General features: G+C 40.7%; 1 protein-coding gene across 1 annotated transcript in view; it reads left to right on the top strand.

The window, feature by feature from the left end:
- Nucleotides 1–18,500, top strand: part of FREM2 (FRAS1 related extracellular matrix 2) — a 134,689-nt gene that overhangs the window by 49,894 nt on the left and 66,295 nt on the right. The window contains exon 3 of the mRNA XM_072134448.1: nucleotides 13,475–13,621. Within this exon, the coding sequence (XP_071990549.1) occupies nucleotides 13,475–13,621 (147 nt within the window). The remainder of the gene's footprint in view (nucleotides 1–13,474; nucleotides 13,622–18,500) is intronic.

An 18,500-nucleotide genomic window follows, 5' to 3' on the forward strand; every position in this document is an offset into this window, starting at 1 on the left:
GCAGCGGTTCTTAACCTGTGGGTCGTGACCGATGTGGGTGTCGAATGACCATTTTACAGGGGTTGCCTTAGACCATCCAAAATATGCTTTCTGTTGATCTTAGGGCCCGGGGCACTGCTCATTTATCTCAGACCACTTCCTGACCATTCCCCACTGTAATTGAATAATGAAATGTACATGCATAACACATGTACATTTGATTGGGGAAATGACGCTGCACGGTAACACCCCTGTTCGCTATCTCACAGATGCTGGCAGAACAATGACACACCTTTCTGCCAGCGTCCTTAGACAGCAGAGGCTATGTGAGCACAGCAGGTAAGTACTTTTGGCTACTGTAATGTGACTGCTGGCTACTGTGAGACAATCCTTTCACTGCTAGTTACTGTGGGCATCACTGTGACGAATGGCTACTGGGGGCAGGCACTGTGACTATTGGGGGATCACTATGACTAGTGGCTTTTGGGGGGGATCACTGTAACTACAATTATGTTTCATAAAAGTAGCAAAATTACAGTTATGAAGTAGCAGCAAAAATAATTTAATGGTTGAGGGTCACCACAACATGAGGAACTTTATTTAAGGGTTGCAGCATTAGGAAGAGAACCGCTGTCCTACAGGTTTCCAATCAACGTGAAAAACAATACAATATTATTTTGCATCCTACATTATTGTTCAGCACATATAAATGTAATGAACTTTGAGCATTTCTGTAATTGTGGCTGCAATCTACAGGCCTCCCGGAATAAATCCAAACCTAAACTATACTAGAAAACTAGCTCAAGCACTAGAAGCGTCTTTATATCCTGGCCTATATAACCCATAGATGAATGAAGCATGAAAGCATCAGCGTTACTTGTGAGGTTAGTCACTAATCCTCCGATGGCCACAGGGGTCTGCAGTGCTTTGTAATAAGCCGGCCCGTCTCACACATGGGGCTTACCCTCCTAAGTAAACACAATTACTCTGATCCATAAGAAATACAACGTGTTCAATCTCCTGCCACAGCTGGAAGCTAAAATGTTTCTACCTACAGAAGCTGTTACCGCTCTGGGATCTTCTAATGCGTAGAGGTTTTACATGCTTGGCATTACAAATATGTAACACAAATAAGTGGGCAACTTTAATTACGACATTCTTAGAAATTCATATAATTAATTTATAATATATTTATTTCATATATTTATCTGATATTTAAAGCTAAGTGGATGTGTGGGTTTATGTGTGGGTATATGTCTGCTATAGGAGGTATGTAGAGTTTAAAATCACCAATTTTTGCACAGCCGATCTCTGCGACTCAATGGACGTTATAGACTAGGTTGTGGGTCGAAATTTTCACCATGTGCTTTCCATAATCCACTTATTAACCACCATATACAGAAGCCATTGTTGTCGCCTGCTGCTGCTGTGGCAGTAAGAAACCAATCCCAATTACTATAGGCAATGAGTATAAGACAGTTTATGTGTGAGGTAATATGGATAGAGAAATAGGGGGAGATTTATCAGATGTGTCTGAGAGCTGAACTGTCATGCTGACATACAATGCCGGGCCTGGTGTAGAATTGTGCTAATGCAAGAGATCATTCAGGCTTCAATGGTCGTAGTTTAGAGCGCATGCGCAGGGCACTTCTCTGGCCGCTGTTACCCTCTTCAAACCCCCTTCATGCCCACTTGGTGTGGAGGTGTCGTAAAGGGGGAAATAATTGCAAAAAAGGCAATTCATACAGTCACCAATATGAGATAAGTAGAACTTTGACTCTGCTGTAGTCAGCTCCATTTTCTGTGTAGTGGTCAGTCCAGTTTACTGCAGGGGAGTTCCACAGAACTTGAATATCAGTAATCTTCTTCTGGCTCCATCTTCTTTCGTTATTCTGGGCGTGTAGGCAGGGGTGTGGGGGTCCATTGTATTGTATTGTATTGTATTCTTATTCTGTGCCTGCCTTTGGTGTGCCTATAGTCACACTTTAGCCCCTTAACATGAGCTGTCAGCGGGTCCCATAATCTCTTAAAAACTTCATGCTGGACACAGGTGGCAAAGACCATAACTGGCAGTACAATGCTGGAACCGGAGGCTGGAGCAAGGTAAGTACACTTTGTATTTTGGCCCCCGAGGGGTTTTCCAGAATTTTTGGAAGTCGCTTAAATTACTATTTTATTTTTATCAAGAAACCCAAATGTTCTGTTCATCTTTACAGTCTTTATAATAGTAATCAATAATGAAATACAGAGAATATAAATTCTGAATGTCTCTAAACTTTATAATTGTTTGTGGGCATAAAATGTAGGTCCCGAATCATTTTTATTCCTTTTTTGCTGATATACAGCTACAAGCCAAGATCACGGGAAGCCTTTGCATGGTCCTAGAAAGCATTGTTGACTGTATGACCTAGTTCACCCACATAGTTTCCACAACAAACTTTGTCGGAACCTTCTTTGTGTCCTTTCAATGCATACATGCGTGACGCCTGTGAACTCCGAGCAGAAGTCCCAATTAATTGCCATTTGTTATATCCGAGACAAAGACAAAAGAAGAAGTTTCCTAATTGACTTTCCTGAGAGGTTTTAACAGTATGGGCCTTGTGGTGGAGCAGACATGTTGGGGTTGGGGGGCATTTTTTATTTAAGACCCTTTATGTTTTTTTTCTGCCTGTGGTTTTTGACTGATGTTATTTATCAAAAAGGTGCCCGCTTTCATGATAAATTGTAATTTATACAGACATATTGGTTATTAAAGAAGTAATGTAAGTCACACAAACAATGGGGAAGATTTATCTACATAATAAAAATAAATCCATCTTCATTTGTTTCAAAAATATCTTGCTCAGATATAACCAGGGGGTTTTTACTTTTTCAACTAGTGTGACAAAGGGGCGTAATATAATGAGCAATCGACAGCTACATTGTCAGTTCTTTGCTAACAGACGGCTGGAGCCATAATGTGAAATAATGTGATTTTACTAGATCCGGGCACTGTGACTGTGATAATCTTATATATGTTATCCATGGCCTCCTTTCTTTTAAAATCTACTTTTAAGATTATGCTAATGAGCTTAAAGGGCTCTGGGGAGCATTTCCAGAGCCATCCCATGCTGTGGGCTGTTACAGTGTGCAATGAGCACTCCCACCTCCCACTATGTGCTGAAACTTTCAGGGAGGGGGGAATGGCAAAGGGAGGGAGTAAGGGTTGAGCAGTAGAGAGTGTAATAGCCTGTGAATCTACAGCAGTGGGTGTCTAGCGTAGCCCTTCTGGGTCAACATAATTTTGAAAGTTGATTTTATAAGGAAGGAGTCCACGGATAAGAATAGTACCACAGTCATGGTGCCAGGATCTATGGGTAAGTGTCCCTGGTTTAACATGATTGAATTTGATGGTAGATTTCCTTTAAGCCTTGTCCACTGTTTGACACAAAATTTTTTTATTTGTGTTTTTGGTTCTTTGGGGGTAACAATAGGCCCCTTTCAGCATTATATTTCATATATGATTATACATTAATATGTACCACCCAAAGACAAATGGTTTGGACATAGGGAGGCAGTATCTATAGAGGATATGAAAAAATGGTTATTGATAAAAGGGGGTCTCCTCAAAGGGGTGGCCTTCTAGAGAGGTTTCATTCTGTATTATAGTACAAGTAGAGCAGGTGGCATTGTGATTATGGGTCAGTGTGGAAAGTACTTAATAATTGTATTCCTGGATGATTTAGAACACAGCATATACAATTCTGTTTTATCCTTTGCCCCCCAGACATCTTTTAAAAACTGCCATAAATTAGAATGAACCGGACCATAATTCTTTGTAGAGCCACAGGTTGGTGGAAACAGTGATGATCTCAGACAATGAGAAGACTATATTTATTACTGCTCAAGGACAAGACGAATGCTTCATATAAGTTATAGAGGAAGACTTGGAGTATATCTCTCTGACATCTTAAAGTACACAGCCCAAGGGGAGTGAAGGCTCCTGTCATAAGTTCTAGTCGTTCTGGAAATTTATACATAGACCTCATATATTTAAGATGAGAAAGACAAAAAGCTGTGCAGGTGTGCTGAACACCTGTGAGAAGGCTTCCTCATCTGTATGAAGATACAGGGTTAATAAGTGCATCTTTCTGTATAGAAATACACAGGTACATGTTTTTTATCATGAAATCAGAATAAACCTTAACTATTTTAGGTCAATTAGGATTACCAAAATTATTTCTATATGCTGAATGCCAGAATAATTTTGACGGCATTTTTATTACTTTCTGCAAAATCAAAAGTTTGCATAAATTTCATTAGTATTTGGTACCATTGCCCTTAAACTGTATGACTTGGGTCAAAAGGGATGGATATCCTTCCACAAGCTTCTCACAATAATTGGTAGGAATTTGTCCCCATCCCTCCTGATAAAACTTGTTTGGAGGTTGCCCTGCACGCATCAGCCTTTTCAGCTTTGCCCATAAGTTTTCAATAGGATTGAGGTCAGGTCTTTGTGATGGCCACTCCAAAACATTGACTTTGTTATCCTTAAGCCACTATGTAACCAATTTGGCAGTAGCTTTGGGTCATTGTACATTTGGAAGGCCCATTTGCACCCAAGCTTTAACTTCCTGGCTGATGTCTTGAGATGTGCCTTCAGGATTGCCACATAATGTACTTTTCTTCATGATGCCATCTATTTTGTGAAGTGCACCAGTAGCTCCTCAAGATGATGCTGCCACTGTGTCCCTGTCACATAAAAAATTAGTATATGTAATATTGACGAGTACAGGGCTTCTACGTCTATACTCACCAAAATTGTACCCTCCAGCTGGTAAATGCCCTCCAAGGAAATCTAGTGTGTCCCTTGCGAAGAATTTTATCCAGATAAATCCCAAGGAGACTGTCAACTCCTGACACGATTGGTCGTCCTTTCAAGGGTTTACACCCTTTATGGACCTTAGGGAGTGTATAGAATGTGGCCATTACTGGGTTAGGTGGCAGTAAGAACTTATATCCATTTTCATCAATTATCCCATCAGTTTTAGGCTACAGTAAAAGTTGATCTCGTTCCTTAATAAAGGTAGGGGTAGGGTCATACGGTAAAATCTCATATGCTGTTTTATCCCTTAGTAAGTCAAGACATAGTCGACAGTAGTTTGTGCTGTCCCTCACCACTATATTCCCCCCTTTGTCTGACTGTTTAATAGTCAGATTTGTGTTCCTTTCCAAGGCTACCAGTGCGGGCATCTCTTCTTTAGTACAATTAAAAGGTACAGGGTCGTTATCCATGGCTATAATGTCGTCTGTTACTTTCCTAAGGAATACATCTATTGGTGAAATATCCATGAGTGGAGAGGACTTGCTACTTTTAGGTTTAAGGTTTGTTCTTCTGCAAGGCCAAACAGAAGTCTTACATCAGCTAGTAGGTCTACCGGTATTCCAAGGTCCCTGCTCTCTTTTTGGGCCTGTTTAGCAAAATATTTCTTCTACTTGATTTTTCTGACAAAGAGGTGAAAATATTTAATAAAATAAAATTTATCAAAAATTGAGCTGGGCACAAATGAGAGACCCTTCTGAAGTATGGTCGTCTCTCTGACAACTGTGCACTCCAACATCGCGACCCGCACGGCTGATATGGCCGGATCTTATTGAGGAGTGCCACTGCCAATCCTCTTTCAAATCCTCCCCTATACCGAATGGAGAGGTTCTTCATATTTAGGCTTCGATTATCATCTTTTCTACCCACTGATGAACCCCTTATAATTGGGGGGAAATGCGTTGGGACGGGACGAACATTTATTTGACCTATATGTACAGTATCAAACTCTGGTAGTCTACCTAGAACTAGGGATAGTGACCAGGGTAAGTGTGGCACCCCCCTTGTGAGGGCGGGAGCAACTCTACCGGGTGACAGGTTTAACAGAAATAGGGATGCATTAGGTATCGGACAACAAGTTCCCAGACAATCCCATCGTTCATACAGGATCGGGCGAGACTGCTCCATTTTTTAACCTTTATCTACTGTGGATTGCTTCATGAGTGTGCCCCTATGCACACATGTGTTTTCTGCTTTGCTACATTTCAAAGCTACATGAGTGCATCCCACTATTGCCAAGATTTTAGGTGGGTATATACCTACCTTCAATAGACTTAACCACATTGGTTTTTTGCGGCGTCATTCCGTCTGTTTATGTCACTGAGTCATTAGGTCTCATTAAAAGTTATGTTTTATTGTGGTCACAACTGCTTATTTATATATTTCAGAAACTGGCGTACAAGCTCTGATAAATCCCGCCATCCATATGCCAAACGTTCATCATAATCTTTACTTTTTAAGCACAAACTAAGCCAAAATGTAGCTAGAAAGACTGGATCTGCACCAGATTTCTCACAACGGCAGAGGCTGAATGATAAATCTGGGGCAGTTTATGTCTAGTCATACTTTACACTGTCTAATTTATAGGTAAATCTGTGCCACTGGCTCTGAATAGGATGTCTACATCCTTCCCTCCACACCTCAGATTACCTTATCGTCATATTATTGTTTTATTGTAAAAGTTTCTAGCCTCCTAAGTGCACAGCTTTGTGAATACTTCATGAAATCACTTGTTGGTACTGATTGCACGTACGGTATTGTATACCTTCACTAATACTCTGGAGAGAAGTGACTAAAGCCGGGATTAGGCTGTCAGAACGAGTGAAAAAATATAGTAACAACAAAACAGCAGCCAAGAAACCATCGGAGCCTGTCCATACATCCCCGGTGTGGTGGATGTGATAACATGGGCATGCTGGGAGTTTATTCATTTACAATATCGTTGGCTCAAAAGTCTTATGCTTAATTTGGATCCCAGACTTTTGATTTAGGATTATTATCCCAGGCATAAACAGTTACAGTGGAAATACCCCTGATGGTTTATGGTAAGAAGTCTCAATAGCAGAGCGTTCCTCATGGTTGTAGTCAAATTTACATCCACATATATGACACCAGTCCTGCATAGAATTGGGCAATTTTAGAAGATAATGGGGCTGATTTACTAACGGTTGCGGATCGCACTTTTGTAGAAATTTCTAAATTTTCGAGATTTGCACCGCTGTGACAGGTATTTAGAAGGGGATTGTGTTGCACGCGATCAGATTTTGGTGCATCTGCGCCATCTTTCACTCGACAGAAATTGGGGGGACGGGCCGTCGGACAATCCGGATGATTCAGACTTAGCGCGGAATTTGAGATTAAAATTGTGTCGCAACCAATGCACTTACATACACCGGGAAGAAGAAGCTGAACTCCGGCGGACCTGAGTGGGGAAGCGACACATGCAGGATATCGGGCGCACAAATTTTGTGACTTGCTGCACAGGACATTCTTGTCGGACAACGCACAGCGGGGATTGCGCAGGACCGGGTAGGTAAATGTCCCCCCAATATAGAAGTCTTTTTCTAAACACAATTGCCCACCTAACCACACTATGAGGCACATTTACTAAGGCCCTTGCGCCAGTTTTCTGTCGGAATTTGCATGTTCTTTTAGGTGCAAACTGCTTGCACAGGTATTTAAGAAATGTCCGTGCCACATTTGTGTTGCCCTCGACCATTTTGTGGCACAGCCGCACTATGCTCCATGCAACACAAATTTCTGCACTGAAGGGAGCGCTCTAGTGCTCAGTCGGACAGCTTCATCCAAATTTAACATGCAAAGTCCGACAGAAACGTGTTGCATGACTCATGTTTAATGGTTTGCCAAAAAAAGTGGTGCATTCTGTCGGAGCAATGCAGGGGGTGTCAGATTCATGCCGAACATGCAACAGAAATATGGCGCACCCTGCATACTACACAGGCAAACTGCACATTCTTAGTAAATGTGGGCCCCTATGTGAGCCCTATTCACTTTATACTGAGCTGCAATACCAACTCCAACCCAATGATAGGTGTGTCACTGTTTCTAATTGCAAGAACCAGATTTTTTCTTTGATCCTGAGAAATTTTTTGGATTGGCCTTACATTATTAGGCTGCAGGACAGTTACCGAGGGCTGCGCCTATTCAAGCATTATTAAAAATTAAGTAGTCAAGATTACGCTGCGTAATTAATCTGAAATAAATTAAAAGTAAATGGAAAAGAATGCACAGGGCATTTCTTCACTGCCTCGGAGTGTGGTATTTTTGTGTTCTTGTGCCAAAGTACTGTGAAAACCGAGAATAAAATGCTTAATATCTCCAAAATTCCGCAGAAAGATTAATTTATTTCTGGCTTTTGGCTGGTGCTAATAAGCATCAATTTTATTATTTTGGTTTAAAATTGGGAACTTATTATCTCACCCACTGAACTGGGGATTGCAGATACCAGCCAGGGATAGAACTGTAGATGGGACAGCCGGTGCCGTTCTATCTGGTTCCTGGAGCCTTGCCCTGTTTGAGGAGACCTGTACTAGAAATGATGTGAAAGTTGAGGGACCCTCTTACCAATTTTGCTTTGGAGCATCGAGTTCCAACTTTGATACAATCTGATGATACTCATATTTACTGAATATTAAACAATATACCGTAAGATGATTGTGTCAACTGCAAACCGGAAAAAAATTGGTGATAATGAGCCAAACGGGATAAGAACTTATGAAAAAGCTGTGTTTTAGTGCACTAGAGAGCTTATATGTCAATTCCCAGGACAATTGGAGTAACATTTGTAGGGACCCAAACCAACTTGAACCTTATGAAAAATTTGGTGAAGCTTTTATCTCTTGTTGAGATATGGAAACATGATGAATGGATATGTCACTCTGAATAGATAGCCAAGGCCTTTGATGCAATTCAATTGATCCAAATTTTTTGGGGAATATGTACTATATTCCCCTTTTGCGCACCACAAAGTATAGTTATAGTGTTGTGGTAGGAGCTGTGTGGAGACCTGTACTGGATTGAAATATAGGCAATTTGGGTGGCAGCCTGGGGCCCAGGCCTTCTAGTGGGCGCAAGGCCACCCACCAAGCACAGACATAATCCATGAAATCCTCATAATCTGTTCCTGACCTCAGTACACCTGCACACAAGAGCCATTTCAGGACCTCCAAAAGTCCTGATACAACATATTGAAAGCAGACAGAAGGGACACATCCTCCATTCCCCAATAACCTTTATTCTAGTACCATATGTAGAAAGTGATTCCAGACTTGTAGGGCTATAATATTCATACAGTCTAGGGCCCATGGCAGTTTAAATCCACCCTTGAGGAGACACCTGTTTTGAAAGAAAGCAGACATGATTGTCCACCTCCAGACAGTTCCTTTTATTTGTTATTAATATTCCAGAAAATTTGTATTATTTTATCAGTGGGTGTCTGACACTGGGAACCCCCGTTAAAGGTATTAAAAGGTACTGCAATGTTTGAAAAGGCATGGCTTATATAGTTCACCGAGCCCAGCACCATCCATTTTATAGTGGCTGAGTTTGGTATTGCAACTCTATTTGAATGGGGCTATGTGACTAATGTACATGACATGCCAGTGCTGTGACTGCTTCAAACAGCTGCTCGCTGTCCCATGTGTCATTACTTATGACCTATACTCGAAAAAAAAAGTTCTGCAATTCCCCTTTAAGTACCTGTAACGGAGGACTACTTCTACTTCTCGAGTGGATGACTATATTTCGTTACTTGTTCAGACCCAGTTATTTAAGGTGAATTATTTTGTATACGGCAGGACAACCTGTGCTCTTTCCCTGGCAAGTCCTTGTCAATCCGCTTCTTAATCCTGTTATTTGCTGTCAGGTATGTTCCTGGAGTCTCCCATTGTCACCCAGGCAGTCAGCCCTTGTTTTCATATCCAGTAATCTGACAGTGCGCAGGAAATAGTCTGGCGCCACCGGAGGAATTACAGCAGTGTGTGACTATATGCCCGGAGGACATGAGGTTTATTTTAAGAATGCACATCCAGTCTTCCAACAAAGTGCGTGTAGCTGCAGGCCGTGTATTTATAGAGTCCTGCGCCAGGTGTTTGTCAAAAAAAAGAGAGCACCCCACACACGTAGGGCGTGGATCCTGGTGACAAATGACTGCGCTGCTTATTGTTGTAGCGCCCAAACATGTCTGCTCTACCTGCCTCTGGGTTATTAGTACTAGTGATATTATCTTGCATACTATAGACCGTATACTGGAACCTACAGGTGTAGGAGAGCTGAGGGTGTTAGATGTAGCAGAGCTGAGTTTTATCGTACATTACTAATATGTGCCTTTATGTTTAGTGAAATTCAGAAACACCTAAAATATTTTTCATTCTTTACAATGATTTCTAGCCAAACACAGAAGCATCTAAAATTCATGAATCTGTCCGACTACCAATCATAACGTGGCTTGTATTTTTGCTTACCACTTTTAAAAAAACATAAAGCTGCTCTGTGGTTGGCTGATATGGACAATAAAGATAGTATTTTTTGAGAGAGATGTTTAATGACACAAGATTTCTGGGCATGTGGCAATTGTTGTGAGTAATGTTCTTCCACAGAAAATCTGATTATGGTCCATATGGAACTCTAGACTTTTTAAAGGAAATCTACCACATGGATGCAGCATTGTACACCAAGCACACTTACACGCTGGTGTGTCTCCCCTGAAACAGGATCCGTTCTTCCTTTATCTTCGAATGAACTCGTTTTGGAGAAAATTGAAAAAGGAATTTCAAGGTTTTCCATGATTTTGTAGACAGCAGGATGTATTTCTATGGCTTAAAATTTATCTTGGTCCTCTGGTGGAATGCAATGTTCGGCTCCCTGCATCAGCATTGGCATCATCATCCTGCCTGCCTGCCATGCATAGCTCTTTAGTGGGGATCAGAAGTAAATGGGGACGTATTTGTGAGGGGCTCATAGAAAAGATGGAAAGATAAGTGGGGCGGCACAGAGAGGGGAGTAGTAAAAATAAGGGCTCATATGATGGTGGGCCACATTACGGCCCACAAGGGGGCATTATATATTTTGATAGAGGTTGGCCACAGGGCCGGAGGAATTACACATTGGGCACTAGGAAGTTGGCGCTGCACAAGGCGGTCAGCATTTTACAGCATGGGTTGGCCACAATAAGTGGACGTTATACTTGGTGGGGTGTTGCAAGAGGAGGGCATTTTACTATGTGGTGGCCATTGAGTCCGGAATTATAATTTGTGGGAATACTAGGGGTTGGGTAAATACACAAACTGCGTAACTTAGGGTAAACAAAAATGCTCTGCGGTGTGCTGGGGTCTTTTTCTCCTTTGGAAGAGTTGGGAGGTATGTTTTATCAGAGATCTGTCTGAAGTTGTCATTGTAAGTACCTATTGCTGCTTTTAACAAGTATAGAGATATTTAGATCAAACTATAACTTTTATAAGGACCTACAGATGGATGCCGTTGACCATTCCCTTTAAAATTGATTGGGTTACAACCAGCCAACAATGCAAGTTTATTAACCTGTCTTTGCCCTACTATCGAAAGGGTCGAGAATGTAAAATATTGGGTAAGCTGGCCAAATATTGTTAGTGTCAAACATTCGTGTGTCAAAGGACATTCGTATGTATGGGATTTGGAAGGAAAAAAGGACAATGCCGTCTTTTATCTTCTTTTGGGAAGTTATTCACCAAAAAGGCAGCCGCGTGACCTTCTTTGTGGCCGCTGTTTTTAATCTGTGCACGGGCACCGTTTTGGGTTCCTCCGGTCCTTTCTGACACAGCAGCTGATACATTCTGTGATTAGATAATCCCACCATCTTTCAATTAGACGCGCCTCTACAAATCCTCTTTCCGGTGAAGATAAAGGGAGCAGTGATGCACATCTCACCTTCTACTAAGAATCTCGCTCCGAATCAGTGAGGCCAAAAAAAGATATTTCTTGTGTTACAAGGTCCTGAGATAAGATTATTTTTCATCATTCATTTATCAAAGCAGCTTTTACGTTACAGAGATCACAGAGAGCGGCGTTATGTGATGGGCAGCCGGCGGAGGGCTAAGCCTTGTTAAAAGCTCCTCTGTCAAAAGTTATTTTTTATTAAAGCAGATAGTGTGGAAATATATTTGGATATAGATTGATAATATCAGGCAGATGACATGGTGTGTAGTAAATATTTTGAAGAACAGGAGACTGTTTTATTTTCTTAATTTTTTAATGCCGCCACGTGAGTTCATTGCAAAGGGACCTACTGAGGCTCTGTCACCCAGGGGCCTACTGAAACCTTGAGCTGACCCTGACTGTACATACTGCTTATGTATAAAATGTATGCAAAAGGAACCTTTAAGCTTAATGATTGGTACCTGCAGCAATATTTAAACTGTTTACAAATCATTGCTGATATAAGCCTAAAATACAGTTTTAGAAATTACCTGGCACCCTGCCAAACCTCTTACCCTAATCATCGGAGTATCTCCTATCGTGAGCACTAGTCATTGAGGGAACTGGCCAACATCACGTTCAGCTCCTTCTTCCCTTCTCCCTTCTGCGGACATCATCATCTTTCAATTGGCCTATTCCGCAATAAGGGATCCGCTCCCCTGCTTGTGACATGCGCTGCACTCCAGGGTTAGCTGATTGAAAGTGGATTACGCTGTCAGAAGGGAGGGGGGAAGAGAGAGGTGAAAGTAACGTAGGCAGAGTCACTCAATGATTCAATGACTCGGGTGATAGTTCTGGCAGGGTGCTAGATACTTTTTAAATCTTTATTTTACACCAAAATCAGCAATGATTTTTAATATAAAACATGATTGTAAACAGATTAAATACTGCTGCAGATCATTAGGGTTAAAGGTGAAAACTTGAGGGCAGGTTCCCTTCCAGATGGTTTTCCAAGTTAGGAAAAATTGGGTGGAGTTAAGGAATTTATAAGGAATCTCTATACAGGCAGTCCCCTGGTTACGTACAAGATAGGGTCCGGAGGTTTGTTCTTAAGTTGAATTTGTATGTAAGTAGAAACTGTATATTTTATAATTGTAGATCCAGACCAAAAAAATTTTGGCCCCAGTGACAATTGGAGTTTAAACATTTTTTGCTGTAAGGATTATCAATAAAGCTTCATTACAGACACTTTACAGCTGATCATTGCAGCCTGGGACTATAGTAAAGCATCCAGAGAGCTTAACCAGAGGTCAGAGGGGTCTGTCTGTAACTATGGATTGTCTGTAAGTCGGGTGTCCTTAAGTAGGGGACCGCCTGTATCTCTATTCCAGTCCTCTGCACCTTTACTTGGCTGCAATAGTGAAATATCCATATGCCAATCTCTAGTTGCAAAATTCTCATACCACGTATCAATAAGGCCATACCAGGGGGTTACAGGGTCATGTCACTAGGAGGTAGTACCAGAGCATAGATACTGAAATAAGAAGGTGTGAAAATCTTACTAATGTATGACACCACCACCAAATTTGGCCAGAGTCTTGCTTTTACCCCTCAACAAGTTTATTCAGAAGAGTTCTTTGTGCCAATCTTAAATTTCTTGCTGTGCTCATAAAAATGCAGTAAATAAAAATGTGACGATAACTGTATCTTTATATTCTGCAGGAGGAAATAAACTAAAGAATCAGCACTTTCGACTCAACTGGGCTTGGATCTCGATAGAGAAGGAGCACTATGTGGTTAATGAAGAAGCCAAGCATTTAGAGGTTATCCTGAAACGTAGAGGATACCTGGGAGAAACTTCTTTTGTTAGTAAGTTACATCATTGTATCAATACATTGTTAGACAACCTTACCTTTACACTACCAGGGAAAATGTACTTTGGCAACATTTTCTAATCGCATATTCAAGGATTGAAGAATATTATATTCAAGGATTGTAGCTGGACTTGGAGCACTGGGGGAGCCTCCTCATACTGCTGTATTTTTTTTTAATCTCTGCTGAAAGCCTGATACTGCTATTACACATAGCAAAGGGGGAGGACTGTTCTGTGATCAGTGAAGAGATCTCACACACTAGTGCACTAGAGTTCACCAGGTCCAGCTACAATCCTTGAATATAAATCCATTTCTCACAGTCCTGCTGCTACTAACAACACAGAAAAAGGTATGTTTACACAGATCTCTAATACCCAACACTGTCTGCAGATTTCCATAGTTAAAACTTCTGGGAAATTCCTTTTAAGGATACACGAAGACTTACATAAGTATCTATTACATACAGTTTAATAGGGTCTAATATAATTTTTTTTTTACCTTTATGAGACCAAAATCTTTCAAGGTCACCAATTTTCTCTGAAAAGAGGATTATTCACTAAAATGTTACTTTTTAGATTTAAGCAACAGGGAAATATTTAGTAGCGAAAAACAACATAAAAAGTTACGTATTGTAATAGACAATGTAGTTTTGTAACTACTAGATTTTCTCAATCTGAACTGTCCTCACCCACAACCGTAGTCTCATGTAGATGACTGGATTCTTATGAAGTCGTTGCAGTGATAACCTAGACCTGCCAGAAGATGTGCCAAGATCAGAGCTGCACATGGGGTCATCTGAGTTGATTCTGTAGAGCGACTAAAGAGGCCACAGCCCAGATAGTTCATGCGGGTGGGGTGTGTCCCAGCTGCTGTGCTAATAATAAGTAGTTATAATAATATTATTGATAATAATTGTATCATATGTACAGCATATTATCTATAAATGTCTTGCATCAGTTTTTGTCAAATGTGTTTTAAAGGAAATCTACCACTTTGTAGACATCATTTTAAACCAGACATACTGATGTAAAGCTGCTGATGCAGGATCATATCTTTTGTAGGCATAAAGCCGAACTGTTTAGACAAAAATCTGTTTTTAGAATTATGCTAATGAGACTCAGGTGCTCCTCTGCATGTCACACAGGGCACTCCATACTTTGCCATTAGCCCAATTATGCACGCCTCCAGCGTGTCTCTACCTAGTGATGAGCTGACCCATAGAAGTTCGGGTACGGTTGAGTACGGCCAAACCCAAACTTGAAATTCTGTCTGGTAGCTGAATCTAGACACAAACTACACTGACCGCTGGCACTGCTGGCACCTATCGAAGATGTCCACGGACTCAAAGAGCGAGGTCTGGGGGACCCAAATCTCCAAAGTCTTGAACTTTGCAGTTCAGGTCCCCTTAACGCTAGTCATAAAACACAGGTCTGATTACTCTCTGTGATAACGAGCCGTGCATCTGTGTGACATCACATGACCAGGGATATATAACGAGCCGTGCACCTGTGTGACATCACATGACCAGCGAATGGTGTTTATCCACAGGAAGTAAACAATGAAACCTTCTATAGAGTGACAGCAAGCAGATATCTAGAAAACCTTGAGGAATCACTACAGAAAGTAATATTGTAAAATTGTATAACTTTTCACTACGAAAACAATATCAATTATTTGCTTAAAGTGCACAATCCCTTTAAATTTGCTCCACTACCTGCAGGCAGGTAAATCCCTCCTTCATACAGAGTTGGAGCTCTCATGCCCCCATAGTAAAGGTTCAGACTACTGCTTAACCCTGTATTTGCCAAAGTGATAGGTCCCCTCCCCCCTCAAACACTCACTCCCAGAAATTCCATTAATCGGACAATTGTTAGAAACAGCAGTCACATGTATCTAAAGGTCCGTGGCCCTGCATAGTATATTATTTTTGTGCATATATGTGTATAGTGATATTTTTATATTCAGCAGAAATAATTGTATATTATAAATCAAGAAAAGAAAAAGAGTTCTGTTTCCATAGCAGGAAGAGTGCGAGCCATGCCTAGAGGTATAAAAACTACAACAAAGGCCAGCGAGACGTGAGCACTTGTCAGCCATGCTGCCGGGAGCTGATTTCATCAAGTTGTAACTCCCCGGCCCTCCTGGTACTGACTACTGTACTTGTGCTCAGCCTGTTGGCAGTCAGAGTTGATTCGGGAGGTGTTGAAAAGTAATCAGTCTCCAATGAGCCAAATGGTAAAAAGGAGCAGACTATCCTGTTCTACAGACTGACATTTATTTTTGGATTCTGCTGTTTGGTTTTGATCATGTTTTGTTAACAGGATAACAGACAAGATAAAGGAATGCAAAACAAAGCCAGTTTTTATCTTCAGAAATACAGTATATATGATAGCATGTTACTTCACGAAAGCTACATATAAAATGTCAATACATTAACACCTATACATAGTAACACATACTGTAGATATAAAGAAAACCAAAATAAATGAAATGAAACGTTACATTAAAACATCAAAAAAGGGCAAAAAAAACTAGGAAGAAAAGAAAAATATGGAATATCAATTCCCTTTTTATGCCTTATGTTTTATAACTGGACTTTAACACAAATTATCTCACTTAAAATAAATACTTCATTAAAAACTATGATTAAAAAGCTTTGCCCTTATACCTAAATGGTTCCTTTCTATGGCTGAAATGTTAAAAAATCAGTTTGTAAACTTATATGCAAATCACCAGACGTGAGTCCAGTGAAAGTAATGGGATATATGCATTGTTGCCTCCCTAGTTCTGATTGACAGGTCTCGCTGCTAGAACATGCTGCAGTGTGGAAGATTGAAAGAGCGCTGTTACATCATTGGCCACGTAATTAGGGTGATAAGTCCTGTTACATTTGAAACGTCTACCCCATGTATGGATCTGATCACATGACATCACAGTATGGCTCCATGGAGACATAGGAAGGAGAAGTCCATAGAGGCATGCTGTGATTTCATGTGATCAGATACATATATAGGGTACACATTTTAAAATTAACTGGGTAAAAGACTGTCACTGTATTTGTCAAAATGTGGTGACAGGTTCCTTTAAATTATGGATTGTCAGTTCTTGTCAGTTCAGAACACCAGCAGGGGGAAATTTTAAAACCCCAGTCTGAGGGATTATATGACTAGAGATAGAGCTGAGAGTCCTGGAGCCCTGCACAATGGCGATACCAGGACAATGCATTTTATTATATGGTGAGGACACATTACACATGGCTCTATCTCCCTCGTAGTGGTTATACTCTAAACCTGGGCCAAAAATTCCACGGGTCATTTGAAGGTGACAGTTCTATAAAAATAGCCCTGTGTCACGGGGAAGCTCACGGTGCCCTTATCGATTAGCATACATTGCATTTTGTGTGCCAAATCATGACAAAAATAACTGATTGTGTCATTAACTATTTCTTATGTAATATTAATAACAGTTTGGGGTTGTCTTGTGCATGAAGGTGTATAAAGGCTCATGCAGAAACATACATAGAAAGAGATTTGGCATTAGAACCAAGGTCCACATTTTGGTATGTCTTATATGAACAAAGGGTCGTGTTCACACAGTATAATATACACTCATGATGTGCACCACCTGTAAGATCTAGTTACTTTGTTAGGGAAAAGAAAGAGATGAGGGAAGGAAAAAGTTGTGTACTCTAAAATATAACTTTTATTAATTCTTATAGAATAGATTCATATTTATTTGTGAAATATATCCAAAAAACTACTATGGCTTCACTAGGATCACCATTCTTTATGATAGCCAACGAGGCTGTCAGGTGCCAGCCCAGGACAACTATACTGGAGTGGATCCCCTAATTCTTCCTGTTTCTTCTCCTGTAAAGATAGATAACCTCCTCCTCCAATATTCTTATGTAAGACGGTATTTGGGAGACAGAGTATTATCACTGTATATGCAGCAGTGAGATGCCACTGCACAATCTGTAGTGGTAGTAAATACAATCTAGTGCTGCTATTGTATATGTACAAAAACACCTTAACAAGCAGTACAATAATTTACTTGTGCAGCAGCGTGGTTTCACTATATAGTTCAAAATTGCTGCGTCAGAGACACAATAGGGCACTGCTCTTATGTGTATACAACAGCGCCGTTACTTCCCCTGCAACTACACACTGCCACTCAGTCTGAATACGTGCTAAGAACCTAAATATGAACTACTGAAAACTATATATACAGTATATAGAAATACAGAAATCTGACTTTATATCAACCCTAACTCACATGCAGGTCAGGAAGTATAAACAAGCAAGTGTAGGTTAACCAAAATCACTGGCATAGAAATCCAGCCCCAAGTATAGCTGTATGGCAGGCTAACAAGATAACTGAGAGGCAGCTGAGCAAATCACTCTCTCAGACCAGCACTGCCAACAGGGAATGAGACACATTTTCAAATACTTGCGATTTTCCAGAAGTTATATTGCTGATACATGGACAAACTTAATTCCTCACAACCACACCCTGTGGGATCTTCTATAAAAAACAAAAAATGTTACTGTTTTTTACTCAAATCAACCAAACAAAGTTTAGTCTTCATCTCCTAAGTTCCACCTTAATAGCAAGGAGCCTTGGTGTACCCAGACCACAATAAAGGCTCATGTTGTGCCACATGGTGCCATCTTCTCCCTTGAAACAGATTCTCATAAGGGAAAGCCCATGAAACGCAGCCATACTTGGGATCTGTGTGTTATGATGCCTGGTAATGGTCCATTGGGCTGAAACACAAGGTTTCATAGAAAGTTGCATAACTGGAAGACATGACAGGAATAGATTTATTGTCATCACCTAGTTCTGCTTTCTGTTGAAATGTGAAGATGAATAGA

This window comes from Engystomops pustulosus, chromosome 2, assembly GCF_040894005.1.
Source record: "Engystomops pustulosus chromosome 2, aEngPut4.maternal, whole genome shotgun sequence".
NCBI lineage: Eukaryota > Metazoa > Chordata > Amphibia > Anura > Leptodactylidae > Engystomops > Engystomops pustulosus.